This window comes from Sphaerodactylus townsendi, linkage group LG10, assembly GCF_021028975.2.
Source record: "Sphaerodactylus townsendi isolate TG3544 linkage group LG10, MPM_Stown_v2.3, whole genome shotgun sequence".
Lineage (NCBI taxonomy): Eukaryota > Metazoa > Chordata > Lepidosauria > Squamata > Sphaerodactylidae > Sphaerodactylus > Sphaerodactylus townsendi.
In genome coordinates, this window is record NC_059434.1 from 46,553,323 (window position 1) to 46,577,846 (window position 24,524).

General features: G+C 40.8%; 1 protein-coding gene across 5 annotated transcripts in view; it reads left to right on the plus strand.

The window, feature by feature from the left end:
• Positions 1-24,524, plus strand: part of SH3D19 (SH3 domain containing 19) — an 87,241-nt gene that overhangs the window by 20,330 nt on the left and 42,387 nt on the right. For 3 of the 5 annotated variants that reach the window (XM_048508893.1, XM_048508892.1, XM_048508891.1), the window contains exons 2-4: positions 5,779-5,818; positions 16,667-16,707; positions 24,396-24,438. In XM_048508893.1, coding sequence (XP_048364850.1) covers positions 5,779-5,818; positions 16,667-16,707; positions 24,396-24,438 — 124 coding nt within the window. Of the gene's footprint in view, positions 1-4,322; positions 4,461-5,778; positions 5,819-16,666; positions 16,708-23,207; positions 23,249-24,395; positions 24,439-24,524 lie in introns of those variants that run through there. The other 2 variants (XM_048508895.1, XM_048508896.1) reach the window with 2 other exon arrangements.

Genomic DNA, 24,524 nt, shown 5'->3' on the forward strand with positions numbered 1-24,524 from the left:
TAATAGTTCTCTCTTAAAAGAAGGCATGTTTTGGCAATCATTCTCTTTCAGTTATTTACTTCTAGTTCTCCTTGTCTGTGGGGAAAGGAAAAGGATTATGGGCAAGGCACATATGCCCTGGGCTTGTAAAATGGCCAGTGATGACTGATGAAAGGCAGCCACATCACCTAAGGTGTAACCTGTGAGGCGTTCTTGAATAAGCACATCAGTTCTTAAAAGAATGTTAATGTTGATCTGCTGAAGCAGTGCCAAAAGGTACTCTGTTTAGCCATAATCAGATTTCTTCCCACCACATTTAGGAGGCAGAATATGTTCTCTTCGTTCTTGGAAAGAAATGTGTGCCATGTGATAACTGAATCAGGCCACTGTGGCCTGCAGGGCATAGAATTCTTATGTTTGAACAGAGTTTGCAAATATGGTGACAGGAAAAACCTGGCTAAAGCACCTTTTACATCCCCACACAGCATGGTGTCAAGGGTTATAAAGATGTGTGCTATAAAGTTCTCTTTAGGGGAGGCTTTGTAGAAGGTTGCCAAGTAACTAATCCTGCCCCTGCTGTTCAGATTAAGGTCTGGAAAAAAGCCTGTTAATGCAGGTAGTGTCCAACATGGCTTTACTGTAGTGGGTTTTTTTTTCTTTATATGAAGGAAAAAAATCTAATTTTTTTGTCTGAATCTCCTGGTGTATGGTGGTCAAGAAGGGTCTGGAGGCTAAGGTCGACCCCACCCCCTAGAATACCCACAGAATGCCAGCATGGCTAAGGGCAGCGTGCAATTTCTGGCACGAGGCCAGGCGTTGTGACCAAGCATGGCAGAGTGCCACAGAGGCTAGATATTGGTGGATTTGCCCCTCCACTGGTGTAAGTGCCCCAGAGGGAACAATTACACTGGTGGTAGTGCACACTACATCCAGAGGGGGATTTCCCTCCCTCTCCCCCCCCCTCCCGGATTGCACTGCCCCATTCAGAAAATGTTGCCTAAAATAAGTGTGAACTCATTTAAACATTTACTTTGACATGTTTAGGGAACAAGTTAAAAAGAATCCAGTGTGTACCAGGAAGGGTATAATGACATAGGGTTGCACTGCTAAACTGTTCAAATTTAAGAGAGGGGGAAATGAAGGCACTGAAAACCGCTGGCACACTAAGTTTAGCACAGTCAGAGACCTGTGAATGATATGCAGTGGTTGTCCAGTCATTTAACTCTGTTCCATGAAGTCAGTGCCAGTGCAGTCCTAAACAGAGTAACACTTCCGTCCATTGAACTGAATGGGTTTAGAAGGCTGTAACTTTAGTCAGGAGTGCACTGTGGAACATTGAGTCTCACTACTGTAGCATCACTTGCATTACTTTGCTGATCTGTGTCAGATTGGTGATTGAAGTGTCTCTTCTATCATGTGAGAAGAAAACTAAATAAGAAATTTCGCTTTGGTTTTGGTTTGACCTGCACAGCTAATCTGGTAAATTAATAATTTGATTTGAATTACTATATGTATTTGTGGTTTTATTTCTCAAACACAGTAAATGCAACTTTAAAATTGCCAGACTTGCCTAATATTGTCTTAGCAGTGAAAACTATTGATTTTTGTTAATATCATGAAACAGTCTTTAGAAATGGAGAATTTTCTGTGGAAAAATGTCATTTAATCTAGCACACGCTTGCCTAGGAACTCATTTCCTTCTGGATAAATGCCTAGAACTTCCTTATATAAGAATTAGGAAATGTTGCATAATGTCAATGGCATCTAATAATGCCATCTAATCCTTCTGCAATCTATCACATAATACATTCTGTATTGTACCTCTCAAGCTACTTGAAAAAGAGAATAAATGAAAATGGTGTTACTCTGAAACCAATCGGAAACAATTCAACAATTTCCCTGGATCAGAAGTATATATTTTGCCATATTATATTTTGAAGTATATATTTTGCCATATTAGAATTTCAAAGAACAAATCCAGTAAGAACTTGCTGAGTTAGCAAGCTTGCTGAGTGACCTTGAGCCAGTGACACACTGGCCAATTACGAATTACTTCCACTCCGCCCCGCCGCAGCATCAGGTGTGTGCCTGAAGTGCTCTTGCTTTCCATGGGGAAAGCTGAGAGCAAGAGCAGTAGGCACACACAAACACACAATTCCTTGCTTACTAGGCCCGTTTTTTGCCCTTTCTCCATTCCTTGCTTGCCAGGCCCATTTTTTGCCCTTCCCCCATTCGTTGGTACAAGGAAGGTTGTCATGCTAGGGTTCAGTTGCCAGTGTGCCACGTAATCGGCCACTCTCAGGGTAACCTACAGTACAAGGTGATGATGTCATGTTACATACCTTTTCCTGGGAAACTCAGCCATTTGACCTCTTTTTTGTGATAACGGCTGTCCCATCTACTGCCCTTCTGCTCTGTGTGGCTTTTGATTTTTAATCTTTCTATCAACCTACAGAATTTTGGCTTATGAAAGTCTGTGCCACAATAAGTGTGGCATGACTCTGTTACTTTGTTACCTCCTTAAAATTATTTTTCCTAGTAATTGTGGAATAAGGTACTAGTGGCAGAGATTTAGTTTATTGCTCACTAACTGAATAATTTAAGGTAGGACTATTATCAAATTTCTATTGAGTGATGCTTTACATAGACATGATAGTTTTTAGCATATACTGTCATGGCTGAAATGGCTATGCGGATCTTCTCCACTGCATATACATTTATTTATTTTTATTTATTTATTTGATTTAATATACTACCCTATCCCCGAGGGGCTCAGGGTGGTGTACAGTATAAAATATCATATAAAATCATACATACAGTTTAAAACAACAGTTATATCCTAAAAAAGCAGCCCACAAACCCTTACACAACCCTCCCAAAAAAGAATAGTGGGTCCCGATGGCATTTGGGACCCATATGGAGCAAAGAGGGGAGGGGGCACCCTCAGCGGCTGGTCTCTCCAAAGGCCCGGTGGAACAACTCGGTCTTACAGGCCCTGCGGAATTCTCCAAGGTCCCGCAGGGCTCGGATGGTAGATGGTAGAGTGTTCCACCAGGCCGGTGCCAGAGCCGTAAAGGCCCTGGCCCGAGTGGAGGTCAGCCGCGTCATTGAGGGGCCAGGGACCTCCAGTAAATCGGCCTCTGCTGAACGCAGAGGTCGAGCTGGGACATATGGGGTAATGTGGTCCCGAAGGTACGAGGGTCCCAGGCCACGTAAGGCCTTAAAGGTCAACACCAACACCTTGAAGATGATTCGGAATTCAACTGGCAACCAATGCAGGCGGCACAACACAGGTTGAATATGTTCTCGGAAGGCGCCTCCTGTGAGCAGACGAGCCGCTGCATGTTGAACCAGTTTCAATTTCCGGATCAAACGCAAGGGAAGGCCCGCGTAGAGCGAGTTACAATAGCGTGGTAGGTAGGTGGGATTGGCTCCCCAGTATAAATATATATGGTTTGTTTATACACACACACACACACACTTTCAAGCTTAATAAGCACTGTACACTTTTAGTTCATAAATTCAATATTTTTTTGTCAGACCTAAAGTCATTTTGTATCTAGTCTGTTGAGGTGTGGAACAGGCGCTGTCATAGTGCTGGAGGCTCAGATAGAAGTGAGGTCTAACTCTTTGCCAAAATCACACCCATAGACTTTCCTGCTCCTGAGGAGATTTGGGAAATTCCTATGGATCCTCTGGGCAGCATGGGGGCTTGGCTTCACTTCTGCTCGGCTCTGCTGGTCCTTGGGGTTGCCTACAGAATAAGTGTAGTTTCCTGTTTTAATAAATTAGACCTAATAGTTTGCCACCACTGTGCTGATTGATTTAAAAATATTTGTTTTTCAGGGAAAAATATTTCACATTTCAGATGCTTGGGACTTTTTTATGTGTGTGTTTTAAATATTGGGAACAGTGTAGCTATATAACTGACATCTTACTGAATCATTCTTATGTTTGAAACTGGAAATCAAAATAAATAAATCTCCTCTAATAAGGTTTTTCTTTTGTGACTCCATTGAACTTCAGGAAAACTCATATGCATTGCCTATATCAATATATTTATATTATACAGCTTTTACATTTATGGAATAATAAGATTGTGGTTTTCTCTTAAATTTTTAATACAGTCATGTGTCGGATGCTATTTTTCATCTATTTTAAACAGTGAATTGTGCAATTTCAACCAAACCATTTCCTGTTTAAACTAAGAATGAGAGGGAAAAAGGAATAGCACTAACTTCCTGAACGACAGCATTCCAGTTCTCAAACTGGCCACGATGCGGCTGCCAATCAGAAACAGGCCTAGGAGGGAAGCACTGAGATGCTGTTTACATGTTCAGTGATTTCTCTCGCTCAGTTCTGATGCTGTACAACTTGGAAACTCCTCCTGGCTCATAGCTGTTACATGTCTGTGTGACAGGCCAAGAAACTTTAATCCCAGCATCAAATAGAAAACAAAGATAGAATCTCTAGAGTTTCAGGTAAGATGACTACCACGTTGAATTGCAAGGAGAAAAGGGAAAGTCTTTTCATGTGAGTCGAGAAGTTTTTGATGTTAAAACTGGAAAAGTAATGCTGTTTCATAGTGACTAGGTTTGAAGAACTACAGTGAAAAGCTCACCAGAGATAAAATGTGAAATTTTGTGTTACTATATTGTATAGATGTGTGAACTTAACTGAAATGTACTTGTGAGGACATAGTAATGTTCTTAAGCAAAACAGAAAGACTAATCTACAGCACATAGGGAAAGCTAAACATTTTCACTGTTCTTCAGAGTAGCTTAGAGGGATGTATTCTTGGGTGTCTGTGTATTGTCAGTGCATTACTGCACAAATGCAAGATGCTGAATTTCAAATACAAATCAACTTTGTGAAATTGACCAAGATATTTTTCTGTAAGTTGAAAGTCCTTATTCAGAAGATCTGTTTGTATATAGAAAAATGATGCTGGCTGATATATATGTATGTTACATATACAAATAGTATTTATGACTACAAAAAAGGAAGCCAGGAAGAATCACTTTGGGCTGAGCTGGAACATCATTATAAATAAACAGAGAATATTGGGTAGCTCTGTAGTCATCATTATGGGTTTTCATGCAGTTTAAACAAACTTCCTGTATCGTCATATTTTGAAAACTGTTCAGTCATGATGCGAACCACTTTTTCAGTTGTGTATGTATTTTTAAGGGTCGATTTGTAGAACAGCAAAAATATTTTTATCAGAATATGACTGTAGTAGCAATAAATCTGTAGGATCTCATCCTGTGCAATTTAATGAATCAGTATTTTCATCTTATATCTTACGTTACTAATGATGGTTCCTAAATAAAAAATGTTTTTAAGAGCGTCAAAGGATTTGGATGCCTGTAAGTCCAAAGGAGTCAGTTAGTGGCAGAATCAAATTACAGTCCTAGTGTGTACAGAAATGGTTGCAGAGACCCTGTTCTCATCCTTCCAGAAGAAGCTGCCAGCTGTGATTCATGGAATGATTTTTATGCGCTGAGTAAGCCAGCGGTTTGGCTTTCCTTTGCTGTCACACTTTCTTTTGCAAAACAAAAGTCTCTTCCTTTCTTAAACAGAATTAGAAGGATGTGTTTTAAAGGTAGGAGAGTTTAAAACAGTAGACTTTTCTCTCCAGCAATCTTGTCCCTTAAACAAGGTAAACAAAATCTTCTAAATAGGAAAATCTGTATTTTGCTTTGAAATAATTTTACTTTAAATGTGTTTTGATAGTGTAGTTTTGACATTCTTCAAGCCAGATAACTCTATTAATTTTTAATACCTTTTCTTTTCTAGATCGTACTGAAAGAAATAAACCTGACCAACGCTCTTCAGGGTGAGACCTCTATTTTTACTTTTATTTTCTCCTTTGGATTTCTTTTGTTTAAAATTGTAGTGAGATATGTTGGATTGCTCTAGTAGTAGAAAGTAAACACATACTTTTATTGTGGGCCTCTACAGTTCCCCCAATAGATAAACATTTAATAAGATCTAGATATGTTCTGTTTCCATTAAATTTTACTTCCTCTGAGCAAGAAAAAAAACTTGCTTAAAAATGTACACAGAATTCACAGGTTTTTTTGTTTTGAAATCCCATGCATACTTAATTTAGGGTGTCCCATTGAACACCAATATTTTTGAACAGCTAGATTCTGATTTGGTAGCACTTTAGAGATCAACGTTTTGTAGGTGTATCTCTCATATGTGGTCCCTGACAACACTAAATTACACCATTAAGCTAGAAGAGTACAGAAATCATGGTGCAGATAACAATGAAGAAAATGAAAACAGAAATGTATTGTCGAAGGCTTTCATGGCCGGATTCAACTGGTTCTGGTGGGTTTTCCGGACTGTGTGGCCACACAGCCTGGAAAACCCACCAGAACCAAAACAGAGAAAGATTTCTAACTAAACTTGGAAACTACATCTGGAATATTTAAATGGATGTATGTATAAATTGATGTTTTCTGACAGTTTTGCAAATGGATGTGGTCACTCAGACAAAGAGAGAACAGGTGATACAATAGACTTATCAGTTTGATTAAGATGAAGGGTTTGGATTTATACCCCCCTTTCTCTCCTGTAAGGAGACCCAAACTCCTTTCCCTTCCTCTCCCCACAGCAAACACCTTGATGGTAGGTGGGGCTGAGAGACTTGTGAAGAACTGTGACTAGCCCAAGGTCGCTCTGCAGAAATGTGTAGGAATGAGGAAACAAACCTGGTTCACTAGATAAAAGTCCGCCCCTCATGTGGAAGAGTGGGGAATCAAACCTGGTTCTCCAGATTAGAGTCCATCAGCATTTAACTACTGCACCACTCTGACTCTGAGTTGAAAATAGTTGTATGCTTGATATTCAATATTGCATATTTCCTTAAGCTTATATCCTGGAAATTTTGTTGGCCTTTAAGGTGCTACTGGACTTGAACCATGATCTTCTGCTTTCCTTTCTCCTGTGCTTTTAAGGGAAGTTATGAGGCTTGTTGGGCTGCTTTCACACATCATTGGATTATGCACTCTCACTGCACAATAGAAATCATTTGGAGCTGTTTCATACAGGAATATCCACTTGCAAACAATTACTAAAGTGCATTGAGAGTACATTATTGAGGCTCTGCTATTCTTAAGAAGCATTTTGATCAGGAGAATAAATGCATCAAGGTTAATCTTAAGAAGCACTTTTATCTTTATTCAATAGGATACATGAAGTACATAACTAAGAAAAATGGGTCTCATTGGCATTTTTAGAGTGGATGAAGCTAATACCAAAAAGAGCAATACTGCAGATATACTGCAGTAATGAGTATGAAGATTATAGCAAAGAAATAATTATGAAATTGGGGAGATATAGGGGAACTGTACACCAGAGTTCTAGACCTACCTAAATCTTTATTCTAGAATATGGTTCTGATGGATTGTGGTCCATCCTTGGCAATTATGCTCCAGATACCACATGTTGCATCTTGTCTTCCATACTATTTAATGTAAAAAAGGCTTTGGGGACTTTTGTTCATCATTTTTATAAAAATTCAGGTTGTCTGTTTTCAATAGAAGCTTGGAATGGTAATTGATTAGATTAATCCACTGTTGCCTCAGTGTGTGACAATGGTGAAGAAAGTAAGCTCCATGCCAGGAATTATTAAGAAAGGTATTGAAAATAAAATGGCCAATATTATAATGTCTTTATAGAGTATGGTGTGGCCTTATTTGTAATACTCTGTGCAATATCAAAAAGGATATAGCCAAGCCACAAACATTATGGAACAGGACAACCAAGATGATTAATGGGTTGGAACACCTTCCTATTAAAAAAGGTTGGAGAGTCTGGGACTTTTTATTCTAGAAAAAAGATGGCTGAGGAGAGACATGATAGAGGTTTATAAAATTATGAATAGTGTAGGGGAAGTGGATTCAGAGAGCCTTTTCTTCCTTTCCAGTAGTTCTAGAATTTGGGAGAACCTATGAAGTCATTGAGAAATAGGTCAAGGACAGAGGAAGGGGAAATACTACTTTACTCAATAAATAATTCAACTGTGGAATTCACTGCCAGTGGACATGGTGAAAGCATAGATAGCTTTAAAAGACTATTGGACAGATTTATGGAAGAGATATCCATCAGTTGCTATTAGCCATGGTGACTAAAGGCAGCCTCCAGATGTATCAACCTTCTGAATGCTGATGCTAAGAGCCAGTATCAGAGAAAGGTCTCTCAACTTCTATGCTCTGTTTGGCCCTCTGAGGCATTTGGTTAACTGCTGTGTGAAACAGTGTGTCAGAGTAGATGGGCCACTGGTTTGATTCAGCATGTTCTACTAATGTTCTTATGAAGTTTTATCACAGTAAGTTCATCTTCTCTATAGGCAGTAAAGTTGAATAGGAATTGGCCTGTTTTGGATGGAATGTTCCTCTTGTTACATCTTTTTTCTCCACTTAGGGATGATGCTTAATCTGGTTTTGTGGATGAATGCCTAAAAGATATGTGACTCTTAGGCGGTTGTGTTTTCTTCCTCCCTTCCTCAGATTACCTGGTCTTGTGCCAGGTATCCATGCCTCAGTGAAGTATGTGTTAGATTACTGTAGTTCATTACATCTGGGAATAGTTAAAGAAACCACCTGGAAACTTCAGCTAGTTGAGAACACGGTGCCCAGGTTATCACGACTTGTAGAGTCAGTCATATCTTACCAGATTTGCACTATCTTCCAGATGTTTCCAAGTACAATTTGAAGTGCTGGTTTTGATCTTTAAAGCTTATCTGAAAGAGTGTTTGTTTAAAACATGTATGCCTTGCTTTTAACTATGCTTCAGGCAGTCTACAATCACACAAATAAAATAAAATTTAAAAGTACAGAAAAAACAGACAACTTCAGAACTCAGAAATACAGTAATTACTGAAAATGACTGAAAAAAGTTCAGCGAACGATGAATAGCCATTGATGCATATTTATAAAACTCGTTCACAAAAAGATTTTGCTCTTTGCACCTCTGCTAGAGGCCAGGGCTTGAACAGAAGACAAATGTCACACTCAGAAAGAAAAAAATGCACTTTCAGAAAAAGAAATTGGGCAAATTAGAATTGGCAGACTGGTTTGTAGGTTAATTTGATTCCATGTGCGCCTCCCTATGAATCGAGATCTTCTAATGAGACCCTTTTCTAAGGTGATGGACTGCTAATAGTATCAAGACTACCCTGTTCTGTTTGCCAGGTCTTTTCATTTCTGGCTTTTATGTACCAACCCAAAGCTTTTACTCTGCTCCAGTGATTGGCAGTATTTTAGCCAGGCTGAACTTCATTCACTCTGTCTTTTGAATTATTTTAATCTGATGAATTAGTTCATAGTTGTTAGCTGCCTTGGAGACCTGTATTAGTACAGCCAGACTTATTTTTTTAAAAAACAAAGAAACCGTAAACCAAGTGGTACTTTTAAAAATATTATCAGTGTGATAACTTAACACCACCTGTGATAATTGGTTTCTTAAGCATTAAGAATTGTTAGGTCAGTGTTTTCTTTTGCTTGAGAGATCAGTAGGTTCTTATTGTGCTTTTAGTAATATCTGTTGGACAAATATTATTCGCGAGAGTCAGCAGGCAAGTACCCAGACAACAGCACTGGGTCCCGAAACTTCGAGCAGCAATTATTTGAATGTGTCTTTCTCTTTCCAGCCAGCTAAAAATCTAAGAGTGTGTGTGTGTGGTTTTTTTACAAATCAAAATTGCTCTTTTCAATCACAAATATTTATGCTAAAACAACACTAGCTTTGAGCAGTATCCTGACTGGCAATAGCCTTTACTTCAGTTGACCATTAAAAAAATATTAGCATCCACATAAACCTGGGTAGACTTTGATGCTGTGGATTTGCTCGTTTGAGGACTAGTAGATAGTGCGCAGTCATCAAAGATCTGGCAATATTCAGACTGTTGATACAGTGGAAAAAACTCATTGAAAGAACAAAAAATGTTTCAAATGCTTCTCAAGAAAAAAAGTCTGAGATTAAGAAAAGATGTGAAAAGACTGTTGCTGAGGTGTCAGGGCTCTAGTTTTGTCAAACATTAGAATAGCTTTCCATGTTTCCTTCAGTACTTTATTTAATGCATTTGTTAAAGTTGTATCATGCCAATTCACCTAAAATAAAGTTGCTGTGGGAGAGAAAAGAAAAAAAATTGTGTGACAGGACTTTTGGCTTGATAAATAGAGGGTCTGGTATTAACTAAAATACAGTAAAGCAGACAAGACCTTTGAGAGGAATTTAGGATCTTTTTTTAAAAAAAAGTATTCACTTTGCATGCTGTATTACAATATGAGTCTTTCATCAGTTAAAATAAAGAATTTCCTGACATCTTCATCTTTAAATGCTAATGATTTGAAACTTGATGGACCTATCAGTTCAGGTACAAAGCAGTGATTAAGGCTCTGCAATTTCAAGACCTTGTTTGTCACCAAGGTTCTCCTGTTGTTTGTGTTTAAAGAGTTGTGTGTTCATTTTGATATCTTAACTAATATTTAATTTTGGGACGCATATGGTTTAAAGATTTTAACTCAGAGTTGATTCTAGGTGCACACACTCAGCTGCAGGTCATTAAATGATGTCTAACAGCCTCCATTGTTAAATACCTTTTTGATCTTAAAGTTTGGTTTCCGGAGTCTGATCTGTGATGGCTTTATTCCACATGTGCAAGTCATTAGTTGATGTTTCTGTTGTTACATGATGACTGAGCAGGGAGTGAATACACTTGGTTTAGCGTCCCCATAGCTGGTTATCTTAGTATCTATTTTATCCATCACCAGCAGCCAAAGACATCAACCAAAATGGAAACTGCAACCAACAAATCTAAAGGAGATTGAGAATGTGAAGGAGCCATGAAAGAGCTAGAAAAGATTCTTAAGCAGTGGTGGGATTCAGCAGGTTCACACCACTTCAGCAGAACCTTGTGCTTGTAAACAACCAGTGCTTGTAAACAACCGATTGTTAAATTATTTGAATCCCGCCACCGGAACCGGTTGTTAAATTATTTGAATCCCACCACTGTTCTTAAGTGTCAGTCATTCAGTCTTTATTACAGTCACCAACCAGCATAAGGTAAATAATGGAGAAAACATATGAAAGATAAAGCATATTAAAACAGTAGACATGTAACAGATGCTCTGTGACTTGATTGTTAGTTTCCCATCTGCTAATTTCAGTGCTCCCATGTGCTTACGTAATTCTCCTTACCACCCTTTTTAGTTCCTAAGATTTTTTCTAGGTTCTTAATCTACCCTTTTTATGTTCCTATACTTGATGTTCCCAACCCTTCCTGCAGATTCTTTTTGATATGTATTTGTTTTAATATACCTTCTTTTTAAACTATTGTATCTCATTCGCCTCATGGTGGTCTATAACCGTAACAAAGTTGGATTTGCTTTGGGAGACTTGTGGTACCTATGAAGATTAACATTTATTTGGCAAAACTTTTCATGGTATATATGTATGAAGAATATGCTGCATTGGCAATACAAATTGATATGTAGGGAACAGAATTTTCATCAAAAGGCCATACAATGCAGATTGTACTACTGTGATCTCACTGTACCTTCCCGCTATTATACCCATGTTTAAGCCATAAGCTCAGGCACCTGATTTAGTGGGCATTCTGTCCCATGAAAGCATATTCCACAACATTACTTCATGTTTCACCTGTACTTTGTATATTGACTTAGAAACAGTCCTGTAACATCTTCAGTCAGAGGCTTTTATAAATACTGCTGTCTACCATAGCATGTGTGTTTGTATACTGTCACTTAAGATACCTGGAATACAACTTAATCTATGGGGAGGGGGGGTGTTCAAATAATGTACAAGTCTAATATCTTGAGCTCAGTAATGTTAATAATGTCATTTTAAAAACATGATTTAAAACATAATTGAAAGTTCAGAAATTTGTAGCAAGGGCTATTGGAAATAATAATATTTAGTACATGCAGCTCCGTTAAAAAGGAGACATGGTAAGCAATACTGTAGTCATTGTTCATTTTGCTTCTAGCATATTAGATATGCATGTACTTTTGCAGAACAAAAATGAAGTGATTCCCTCCCCAGTATTTTATCTCAGAATACACTACTGTATATTATCATCTAGTTGAGATGACATTCAAATAACTGCAGTTTTTTTTAATTAAGAACTGAAAGTTTGGAATGCAGAATCTGGAGCAGACAGAAGAGGGAATTTCAAAGTCAGATTATTTGATGACCTCCTGGCATCTTGAGATAGAGGGCCTTTCACGGCTAACGCTTCAAGAATCAGTTTATTGCGAGGGCAGCATCGAATGTACATCAAGTGCCAGAGGAGCACCTCTGTCTTGTAAATTTTAATGAATATAATTAACATCATTTACATAATTGCAATGGATGTAAGGCAACAGCTAGGGGACATGTTGCACTTATCCAGAAACTGCATAGCCTAAATGCATGTCCAAAAGAAATAACGCATCAAAAATGTTGATGTAGATTTTGAAATTTCTTTGGACTTGCTTTTCTGTTTCTAACCACACACTATCATCCTGTCCTGAAATATACCTTTACACTCATAAGTGTTAGTAATATATATTTATAAATAAAAACATGAACACTGTATTTGGAATGCCCTCTGCTGGGTGGCTTGCAAAGACTAGAAAATAGAGAAAGGAAGCTCTAGTTTCCCGTCCCCCAAACCGATGTCCCTGTTGGCTGCTGGGGCATTTGAATAGGGAGGCTTCTAGATGTTCCACAGATGCTGTGCTTTGCATACTTATGCAGGAATGAATAAAAGGCAGCTGCTATTGGCAGATAATTAAATTGGGATATATTTTAAGTTGGGATATGTGAGTAATGGAATTAGCAGTATTTTTTCCCAGTGATTTTTTTTCCAGTGCATGGTGTGGTAGCTTCATAATATAGACTGTTAGCCTAGCAAAGCTGGATACTTCGTGCTGTGCTGCTGCATCTGGAAAGGCAAGTTGAGAGAAGGGTGTGGTTGTGTTATATTAATTTAGAATCTCTGCATTGTGCACATTCTTCATAGGCCACTGTTAAAAACTTGTAATATAAAGGGTGTAACTCAATGAGTCAGCAGCTCCTTAGAACAAGCTGTGTTTGCTTTTCTACAATTTGTTGTTCTTAAAGGCCCTCAAAATATCTATAGCGATACATTTCATAGATGAAGCTGTGTCAGCCTATTACAATGAAATCACAGAGAGTTCTGCAGCTGCCTCAATACTAATAAGTTTACTGTGCAGTCTTAAGCAAAATGACGCCTTTCTTAGACCACTGACTTCAAAGGACTTAGGGGCGGCAATTCTATTTAGGACAGCACTGATGATGTGGTGTAAACTGTTAAGAGTGAGATTTTTATCTAAAAGGGAAGTTTTTATCTAAAAGGGACAGTTATATATTCCTTCAGTGCAGAGAGAAGGGATTGTGAAGGTGTGGGGTAAAACCCCTATAGCAGAGTAGCACAATATACTGGAACACTGTAGGAAGTCAGACTCTCACACAGCAGCTCACCTTCATAGAAGCGGTCCTACATTTATTAGTTCACAAGTATAGCTCACTCAAGCAAAGTGCTTCACAAGGCAAAGTGAAGACAAATGCCTCACAGTCCTCAGTACACTGCAGCCTTATATCTGGTTTACTGGTCTATCAGAGTCCATTGCCAATCAATCCCAGAATGAGGCTGTCAGGTGTTACCTGTCAGTTGTCAGATTTTGATGATCAGACACAAGTTACATCAGTGCTCTGACAGGGATTTCAACTGTAGTTTGACTTAAAAAAATTCTCAATATAGTTTGATGAAGTGGATGATGATCCTAAAAATCTCTAAAGTTGATAATATTTAAGGTGGTTGGGTACTTTTTGTTATTCTAAATATCTATTTTTTTTCTGTGATTCTTAAATGTATGGAACACCTAGTTTACCAATTGTTGCCATTACAGTGAATCCCAAACGGATCAACCTTTTTGTATGCTGTGTTTAAGACCTAAACTTACCAGAGTAGAGTACAAAATGAATATCCACATAGAACAATGCATCATAATGCTATCTTGTTGAACTATTCATATGGAATGGAAACACATTTCTGGTGCATAGAATCCAAAATGTTTTTGATCCTGGTTGGCAAGCATAGGATAGAAGTTCGAACTGAGATAGGGATGAAAGCTTGGGAACCTATCCAGTGACTCATTCCTGCGTACACCAATACAGTAACTGGGATTAAGGGTGTGGAACTGCAGTCACAGTGTCATGCGTTGGGCAGGTGTTTATGCAGTATTGTTGGGCTGGGTACAACACCTTGGTCTGGAGAAGGCTCACCTGGATGGGTTCGAGGGGGGATGTGTTTTTATTGAGCTCAACCATATTTAGTAGGAAGGCCTCCCAAACACTCTAGTAATGGCATTGGGTTCTTGCTGGGGATGACTTTGGCGCACTAAATAGACGTTGATATGTGAACTGTCTGAGCAAGGTTTCCCAAAATGGCCCTGTTCTGGTCAGTCACTCTTGGTGTAGATTGGTCTTGCCAAAGAAGGAAGGTTTCCTGCAAGCTTGAAGAGGCTGTATCCCAGGGCTTCCAGTGTTTGATGGATGAAATCTTCCTAAAGTAGGGAGTAAGAGCAGATGGAAGGTTTTGGCCCCTGATCTGGTGTATATGCAGAGGCGTGGCTGGGCCGTACTGTGCTCAGTGCGTACTCTACGTTTTCCGCTCCTCCCACCACACACACACTTGAAAGTGCAGACTGGAAAAAAACAGTGGGAACTACACTTCCCAGGAGACCTTGGGGCTCGCAAGGTCTCCTGGGAAGTGTAATTCCCACCAGACTGTTTTCAGCCTCAAGTGAACAGGCAGCTTTTCCAGCCTGCACTTTCAGGCTGAACTAAGGTAAGTGTGGGAGGCTGGGGAAGCTGCAAGGGCAGCTTCCCCTGAATAATACAATGGGCTCTAGACAGCGGTTGGTGGCAGGCACAGCAGCGAGGCAGGATCTGTTCAAATCAGTAGTGAATGTTATAAGATGTCTTAGTTGTCACAATAATTGGTGACTTATAAAACTCCAGTTTTTACAAATCCCAGTTTTATATCTTTGTTTACAGTGCCCCTGAACTGCTTTTCTCCTGAAATAGGATATATTTATAATAACAAATTACTTCATTATCCAAAAATTCAGGAGGCAGTACACAACAGTTGGAGCCATTGGGCACCTCACCCCCAAGCTGTGTGTGTGTGTGGCAGTGGGCTGGGAATGAGTCTCTTCTGTAAGGAGACTTGCAAACTACTTTCCCTTCCTCTCTCCTCAGCAGACACCTTGTGAGGTTGGTGGAGTTGAGAGAGTTCTGAAGAACTGTGATTAGACCAAGGTCACCCCAGTAGGCTTCATGTGTAGGAGCAGGCAAACAAACCCAGTTCTCCACATTAGAATCCATCTGATCTTAACCACTATACCCTTCTGGTATCTAGGTGACCCAAGTCCAAATTTCCAGTCTATCTTGAAGCTTGCTGTGTGACCTTGAGTGAGGTCTCAGCCTGACTTACAGAATTTCTGTAAGGTTTAAATGGAAGATGAGAAAAATGAGCTTCCTAGAGGAAGGACCCTGAAGTTTTTAGAGGAAGAATAGGATAAAAATGTACCAAATAATGGGCTGGATCCTGAGATCCACCAGCTTTCTCAACTTTTTGTTGGAGTTAGTTGAATATGGATCAGCCCAGGTCTATGTGTGAGTGCATTAACGAAGCTCTTCCAAACAAATACATGCAAAAAAAGGAAAACTTTCAAGTAACTTTGGATCACAGGCATTGTTCCATGTGAAAAGTAGATAGAAAAAAACCTTAGTCTAAAGAGATAACTTCCCTATAGAAGTGGGCACTCTAACGCGCCATCATATATGTTTGAGTGTGATCTGCTTCTGTGGGAAAGTTCCCACAGGAGCAGGTAGGTAGCCATTACCATTGTGCTCCGTACAAAGGAGAAAGAAGAAAGAAAATGGCTGCAGGGTGAAGGAGGAGGAAGTTGGTGGGCGGACCCCAGACATTAAGAGCAAACAATAGATCAGCTTAGACATACATAGCGCCCCCCATTGTCCAGGCATGCAGAAGTCGCTTATTCCAACAATTTTCCCTTTGCAAGTGATTCTTTTTAGTTCTGAGAAAGTTTTCTCTTGGAGATGCGGGACTCCCATAGTTGGAAGACTGAAGTGCTTTTTTCTTTTTCCATCAGTAAGACTCCACTCACAAAGCTGCAGCCTCCTCATGTACATGGCTGTTATTTCAAGCAGGCTCTTCTGGATACAGCCCAGTAAATAAGAGAATATTTTCATTACAGATGTCTTGTTGCAACTATACAAACAGTGGTTTAGTAGAACCCACAATATGAACTTTGACATGCAATGAAAAGCAAATAATTGTACTATAAAAATAATTGCTAGTTAACTGTGACTCCTTCAATTTAGCAACTTCAACCTCTTTTCATTAGAATGTGGATAGACGCTCAGCCGTTCAAATAATTTTTTTTTAATTGGAAAAGCAATTTCCCCTAGCTATAAGACACAAAACAAATGATTTAAGAGGTACTAAGTGGTGGGGAGCATCCTATGTTTTTACAGCTCTGCATGTTGTAAACTATTTTGTTTTTGTTTTTTTCCGTCTCAGACAATGGGACTGATGATTTCTCTTTTACTTTTCAAGCCAAGGCCCCCTGTCTTCCATTAAAGCAGCAATCAAGAGAAGTAAGTATGCTTTCATACAGCTTTATCTACTTTGGAAGCAGGTGTCTAACTTTTATGAGCAAAGAAAATGATGATTAGGCAAAGTGTTATTTAATGCTGAGGGCGGAGATTGGCGTGGCGCATGATGCTCTATCGAAGATACTATGTCTCATGCTGGAGACGTCCCCGTCCCTGTCAGTGATTGATAGCAACTTGAGTGTCTACGTGCTTCAAACTGTTGCGGACTACCAAGAGGAAGCTGGCTATCCTACTGGTGTACCCACGGTCACCCTAAGCGCTTTTGCGATAGCCTGTCCACTGGAAGCTTCGGAGGTGCAGTCTCTAGGTGGGCGCTGGAGCACCCTAAGCTTTTAATTGTGCTGGGTGACTTCCAACGCCCATGTTCATGTTGATCCGACACTCCCCTCGTCCAATTGGCCGCTGATCTAGATGTCATCCATGGCGACGCTAGGCCTCTCTCTTATAAATACTGGTGTCCCTACTCATCAAGGAGGCCACACTCTGGACCTAGTCTTCGCGGCAGGTGTGCATGTGGTCTTATCCTCTATAGAAAGAGTGCAGTGGTCACAGCCACTATGTCCTGAAGGCTCAGGATTGATGCTCCTATGCCTATGCCCTCGTCTAGGTGGCCGAATACTGTATGCAACCGCCTCAGGCCGAGGAGACTTCTGTCCTGAACCAGAACGGCGGACCAAAAAAATGCTCTCTGACGGAATCTCCATACCACTGGCGCTACTCTAGATGAGCTGGTAGAGAGCTGGGACACCAGGCTCTCTACCGAAGCCATCAAGGCAGTATCGCTCAAAGCCGTCCCTCTCCGCGTTACCCATCAACCTCGGCTCCCTTGGTACACCGAGGGAGCTGGAGGGAAGATGAAAAGGGAACTGGGGCGTTGATGGCCTTGGCGGCGGTAAGGGTGGCTGACGAGGGTCGCCAGCAGGGGTCAAGACGCACTCATCGCATCGATGGTATGCCAGTCCTATGAGAGGTGCTGTGAAGGAGGAGACAGAAGCCCGGGCATACTTTGCTGCTTCATGTGAATCTGCTAGTTCGCTACCAGCACAATTGTTTTAGTGTAATTGGACGTTGGCGCACCTCTTCGATGGAGGTCCAAAAAAGAGACTGATTTGGCATTAGGCTGCTGGGGAGGCTTTTGCTTAACTGGGCTTCACTAATCACACCTACAAAGTCCTGACCCTCAGCCAATCCCTCCCTGCCACTATTGATACGGTTATGTGAACTAGAGGCCCCTATGGACGCCTTCTTTGGGTCCCCTTTCTTGGACCCACTTCAGCTTACTTGACCCAGCGAACGAATGCTGTGACAGGATCCTGATGATGCTATGCGATCTACCACTTGTCCTTTTGACCCGTGCCCTTCCTGGTTGGTGAAAACTGACGGCAGGGGAGAGGAGCTTCTGAGCCACCCTGTTGGATATAGTCAGCTGCTCCCCTTTGAGCAAGGAATTTTCCTTCGAATTAGGCTTAAAGAGGCAGTGGTCATCATTCTAAAAAAAGACCGCGACTTAGATCCTGGAGATCCGGCCAATTACCGCCCAGTTTCCTAATTTGCCATTCTTGGGCAAGGTAATTGACGAGCAGTGAAAGCGGTTAAGCTCAGCTCAAGCCGCATTCCCTGATGATGAGCCTGGCATTACTGGATCCCCTTCCAGTCCCCTGGCTTCAACTTGCTGGTCCTTGCTGGGACCGAGAGACGGTGCACAAATGGGTCACTGTTATTGGGTGACCCTCCGACTACACTTGGACAGAGGCGGTTCGGCGTTGTTAGGTGTTATTGGATCTCACCGAAGCATTCGATATGGTTGACCACTTCGACCTTTTGGTCCACCGCCTACCAGCTGGTATCGGGGTTCGAGAGATTCAGCCTTTAAATTGGCTGATCTCGTTCCTCGAGATCGAGGGGATTAGCAGGTGAACAGCATCGAGTGTGAATCTCCAAAGCGTCGTAGCCCCATTATGTGTGAGATTGCCGCGGGGGCGATACTCTCCCGATGCTTTTAATATCTACATACCACCCCTGGCGAAGGTTCTAGTTCGGAGTTTTGGGCTGCGGGTGGTCACCAATGTCGCTGGCCACCCCAGCTCTGCTGTTCCCACAATGGAGGGCAGCCCGACCCACCGGCCCTGATGCTCTCCAGCATTTTGTCTCTGATGCTGTGGCATGGTTGGTTGAGTGCAAGTCGGGCTGAAGTTGAATCCCACTAAGATGGGAGGTCCTGTGGCTGGGTGGAGGTGTCCGGGTGTGGCCTTTGGCCCTGCCACCACCCTTCTTAGCAGGCGCAAAATTAAAAGTATACGTCCATGCCAAGGTAGCCTGGGGTGACTTTCTAGATCCATCTCTATCATTGGTGGCCCAGGTCACCCAGACAATAGGCAGCTTTTACCATCTGCGGCGGAGCCGCGGCAACTGGCCCACGTGATTCTCTCCGTTCTGATCTGGCCACTGTGATCAGCATGCCACGGTCACCTCTAGATTAGACGATCGACTACTGTAACTCGCTTCGACTCTGGCGGGGCTTACGCTTTGGCCATGATCGGGAAACTGAAACTGCATTCGTACAGAATGCGGCAGCCAGACTCCTTTCGAGAGCAACAACCAGGGACGGGGATTACTCCCGGGTCCCTATACCAACTGCACTGGCTGCCCGCATGCGAGGTACCGGTCATGCTTTAAAAGTTTGGTTTTGACCTTTAAAGCCATTAAGCTGACCTTGGCCCTTAACCGTATATCTAAGGGACCGTCCTCTCTCCTATATCAGCCTCTTCCCTAGGGGCCCCTCCGTTCATCGGAGGTGGACCTACTGGTGATCCCTGGCCCCAAAGCTGCATCCGGCTGGCCTCTACAAGGGCCAGGGCTTTTCACCTACGACTCTGGCCCTACTACCGTGAGGGAACAGGCTTCCAGGTGAGATCAGGAGTTCTCACGGGATTTGGCTAAAGTTTCGCAGGGGGGCCTGTAAAAAAAGCGGACCCTGTCTCATGAAGCGTTTAACTCCTAACAGGGATGATATCAACCCGCAATAATAAGTAAACATCTGGCCTCCCGTGGGTTCATAAAAGGGGGAATAGAATAGAATAGTTGAAGCCATCTCTAGTTTAATATTTTATGTATTTTTAATTTAGCTCTATATTTATGATGTTTTAAATTTTTTTTATGTTGTTGGAAACCTTCTGGAAGGCCTTCGGGTGGCTATGCAAATATAATAAATAAATAAATAAATAAAATTACGGAGACTGCATTTGCTTTGTTGTGTTATAAGTCTTCAGGTTGCTGATCAACTGTTGTCTGTTGGAACACTAATATTTTTTTCTTACCTATATTTTATGTTTGTAAATGTCTCAAAATCAAGAGAATCTGCCATTGTGGCTTGTATGATAAGTCTTGTTCATATAAGTATAGCTTATGTAACTTGAATACGTCAACAGCAAAGCTTCCCATTGTCTTGATTAAATTAATATGTATTAGATGTTTGAGAATTACATTTAAAATACCCTACTTGCACATAAACTTTCCTACAGAATAATAATACAAAAAGTGCTACATTCTGTTTCCAATCATACTTTTTAAAATTGTTGTTGCTGATGGTGATGGTTATGTATTAGTATTTTATTGTGCCTGAATGCCAACTCAAGCAACAACATTTGCTAAGGGGTAAGATTGAAATATTTAAATAAATATCCTTTTCCAAGCTCTTCTGTCCATGCTCCTGGCTACAGAACTGAGACAGTTGGAAACCAGAGACTAGTGCTTCGATCCTCCTCATCTGTGGCAGCCCAAAACATACCTTGAAATGCTGTTCCTGAGGGGTGTTTTGGGGCAGGAAGAGAAACAGATCAGCAAAAATTACTCCCCCCTTGGAAATCTGAATGGGATCAAAACAAGGCTTTTTTCGGTGTGGGCACCTTGCTTTTGAAATTACCTGCCCGTTGACGCTTTTGAGTCACATCCTTTACTGTCCTTTCAGATTTTAGGCCAGAACAATTACTTTTGTTCACTCCGTGGTATTTTAAAAACTGACTTTTTTTTGTCTCATGCTATTTTGCATGATTCATAAGTGCATTTTCCCTTGATTTTTTTTTGCATCAAAATACCCTTTCAGTATCACTTTCTCACGTATATATTGTTGGGTTTTCTTAATTTGGGCCTCCAGAGGTGTTCCACAGTAAAGTTATTTTTCACAGAAGTGAGATTGGAATTACCATTGAGAGGGAACTTCATAGGATGAGGAATGGGTGTTGGGTTTAATTTTATGATGTTGTTATCTGTATTTATTATAATTTTATGTTTGTTGTTCGTATTTATTGTAATGCTTTATTATTCTGATATTATTGTGAACAGTTTAAAGATAGTTGTATAAAACAGGGTAAAAATAATAAATAATAATAAAAATAATAATAACAGATGTGAAATTAAAAAGGGGGAGCACTATGTTATGTTTTATTTTTGTATTTATTAGTATGTTTTATTATTCTGATTTTAATGTGAGCTGCCTAGAGACCTTCGTATAGGGTGGGATAAAAATTCATTATTAACAACAACAATAATCAAAGAGGGAGGAGCATTATAGGACCTTGCAAACAGTTGCTGTTAGCAAGGATTAACACCATGGAGAACAATGGAAAGTTTCCTGTTTTTTGGAAGTTTTTGTTTATTTTTTGGCTTTCATGGGAATCCAGTTCAAAGTGGAGATACTGGTGTCTATATAATGAGATTTGCCTGGTATATCATGATAGGAACAGTGTTTTCCAAGTCTCTTTCAGAGAATCAATAGACATGATTCTTTATATATAATGTTATGAAAGTATGCTAGTTATGGATCACTGTGCTGGCTAATGACTTGATTAATTTTCAAAAATAAAAGAAAGAAAAGCTCTGCTGGATCAGACCGGGGCCTCGTGTACTTCACCAGCATGTTTATTCTGGTGGACAACAGATCTATGAAAGGCCTGCAGTCAGTGTACAGAGGCCCTGTGTTTTCCACTAGTTGTGGCCTCCAGCAACTGGTATTCATGCTTCCTATGAATATAAAGACTTCCTTTAATTATCATGGCTTACAGATAAACCTGTCCTCCATAAACCTGACTAATCTACTTGTAAAGAGTTAAGTCTTCGTTTATGTGGTCATACTCCATTGGAGTCAGAGAACATACCTAGTTCTTCATCTCAAGAATAATACAAACATTGCTATAAACACTGCTTATCCTTGAATTTACCAGTAATATTGGAAATGGCAGAATCATGTGCCAGCTCTACCAGATTTGTCTGCAATGGAGATTAAGATTCCCACTAGATTTGTCTTGCCATCATCCAGGTTAAGATATTAAAATGTTCCAGCCTTTGTTGAATCCCCTAATTCCCTCTCTCATCATAGAAAATGACATCAAGAGGAATGTTCAGCCATACAGTGGGTTGCAAAACTTAGCTATTAGCAGTGACGTAGCATCACAAAGCAGCTCCAGGAGCAAGCCCCAGGCACTGTGCCCAGTCTCTGACCCAGTCTAATTTTCCCTGTCCCCTCCCCCCACGGAACTCCTTTCCCCAACTCCAACAAACCTTGAGCACTTGTGGGTGAGTAGTCCTGCAGCAGGAAGTGGAGGGGAGGCAGCAGAAGAGGTGGAAGGAAGTAGTAGGGATGGCAGGCAGCAGCAGAGAGGTGGTGGGAAGCAGTAGCAGAAGTGACAGGAAGCAGCCAGGGAATAGCAGGAAGTGGCGGCAAGCAGTATATGGCAGGAAGCAGTGGCAAAGCAGCAGAAGAAGTAGGAAACAGCCAAGAGTGGCAGGATGTGGTGGCGAGGCAGCAGGAAGTGGTGGTGAGATGGCACGTAGAGCAAAGAGGCGGCAGGAAGCGGTGGCAAGGCAGCGGGGGGTGGCGGCAAGTGGTGACAAATTACGTTCTTAAGAATTTTGCGGATGTAGCAACTGTGCCTGTGGCCCCGCCCACTTCTACATCCCTGGCTTATTAGCATGAGCAGCAGAAATGAATTTATTCTGAAACACAGCAACACGGAATGGTTTCAGATAACTATTCCATCAGCAAAAGTAGAATTATTGAAGCATAGCGTTGGAAGGGACCACGAGGGCCATCAAGTCCAACCTCCTGCCATGCAAGAATATACAATCAAAGCGTTCCCAGCAGATGGCCAGCCAGCCTCTGTTTAAAAACCTCCAAAGAAAGATTCCACCATTCTCTGAGACACCGTACTCCACTAGCCCTTATCGTCAGGAATTTCTTCCTAAGTAGGTCAAGGAGAACTTGAGCTATTGAACTCTGTTGTTAAAATTAAGATTGAGCTGCTGCTTTAAAACACATAAAACCTATATTTGAATTTGTTCCAATTGCTAGAGTTTTCCTTGGGAAGAAAAATACTCTCCTTTCGTGACTAACCATAGCAATCCTGTGCTCTACACTAGAAGCATGGTTTGTTCTTTTTGCTCTTGCCCTCCTTCCTTTGCTGTAACCCCTTCTTTTTTTCCTTCAGCACTCATGAATAGTGCACATCAAATATGCCCCGTGGAAGAGGTATGTCTGAGCCATCCTTCCCCTGCTGATGCTTTTACTGACCTCCAGTATGCATCTCCAATGACATAATTACAATACTTTGCTTCTGCACAGGAAAATGAGACTTTCTAAATCATATGCTACGCAAACATTCCCCCTGCTTAATTACTTATTCTTTTAATTATAGAAGACAAATTGCAAAGGTTACATTCAAATAAAACATTAATAGCTCTAATAAAAATATGCAGAGTTGAAGCGGTAGTGGACTCATTTTCTTTTAATAAAATGCCTAACATTAGCATCATCGTTTAATGTTGGCAGTAGTGCCTGAGGTGTATTAGGGCTGCACTCAGAATCATGCCATTGCTTACAGCAGCCTGCTCATTTCTGGGCTGTCTTGAATTTTTTACGCTCAGTCATGGAGTGGAGTTCTCAAAAGAAAGATACAAATAATTTCCTCGCCTTTAAACATTACTAGAAGGGATTAAAATGTAAGGATTCCTAATTGTTTTATTATAGGAACTGTGAACACATGAGGCGCCTCATTCATTTCAGTGGTAGAAACCGCTCTGGTTTTTGGTATGCTTAATAAGTTCCTCCTTTTCCTCTTTTGAATTGAATGGAGCAACTCCTGAGGATTGTGTAAGAAATGCCAAGTTTTGGACTGGGGAAGAGTCTTCCTTGATACTATGAGTTGGATCAAATCCAAGGAGGCCCTTCTATTCACAGATGGGCTCCTCCTCCAATCAATGGAAAGGCACTTTTAGATCTAGCCGAGTATTTTAAATGATCATGGTCCCCACTGCACCTTGTGGCCCGCAAACAACCCCTGTTCCTAGCAATGCATCAGCCACGCAAAACTCCCCACTGTCTGTGGATCTGTTGCGCGATCCACTCAGGGGCTTTCCTGATTGGCTGCTGCGTTGTGCACCTCTATTTTAATGTTGCTATAATCAGTGCTTTGCTGAGACATTGGGAAAAATTAAACTGGGTTTGAGAAACGTCCTGTGTTTCAAATTATCATTATATGTATATGTAAATTATTTTGGTAATGATCAATGTTAATTGCAATCGAACATTTTCAGTGATTTGTTAAGAATTTGAAAACTGAAATACTGCATTAGTATTAGTTCTAAGTAACCATTTATTTCTTCTTTTTGAAAATTAGCTTCCCGTACTTCTGGCCATAGTGAACAACAAAGAGAGAGAAGGTATGACCATCTTATTATTAAGGTTGTGCGAATTATTAAGATTGTGCAAAGTCATTTTATTCTCCTTACAGAAACAGCCTATGCCT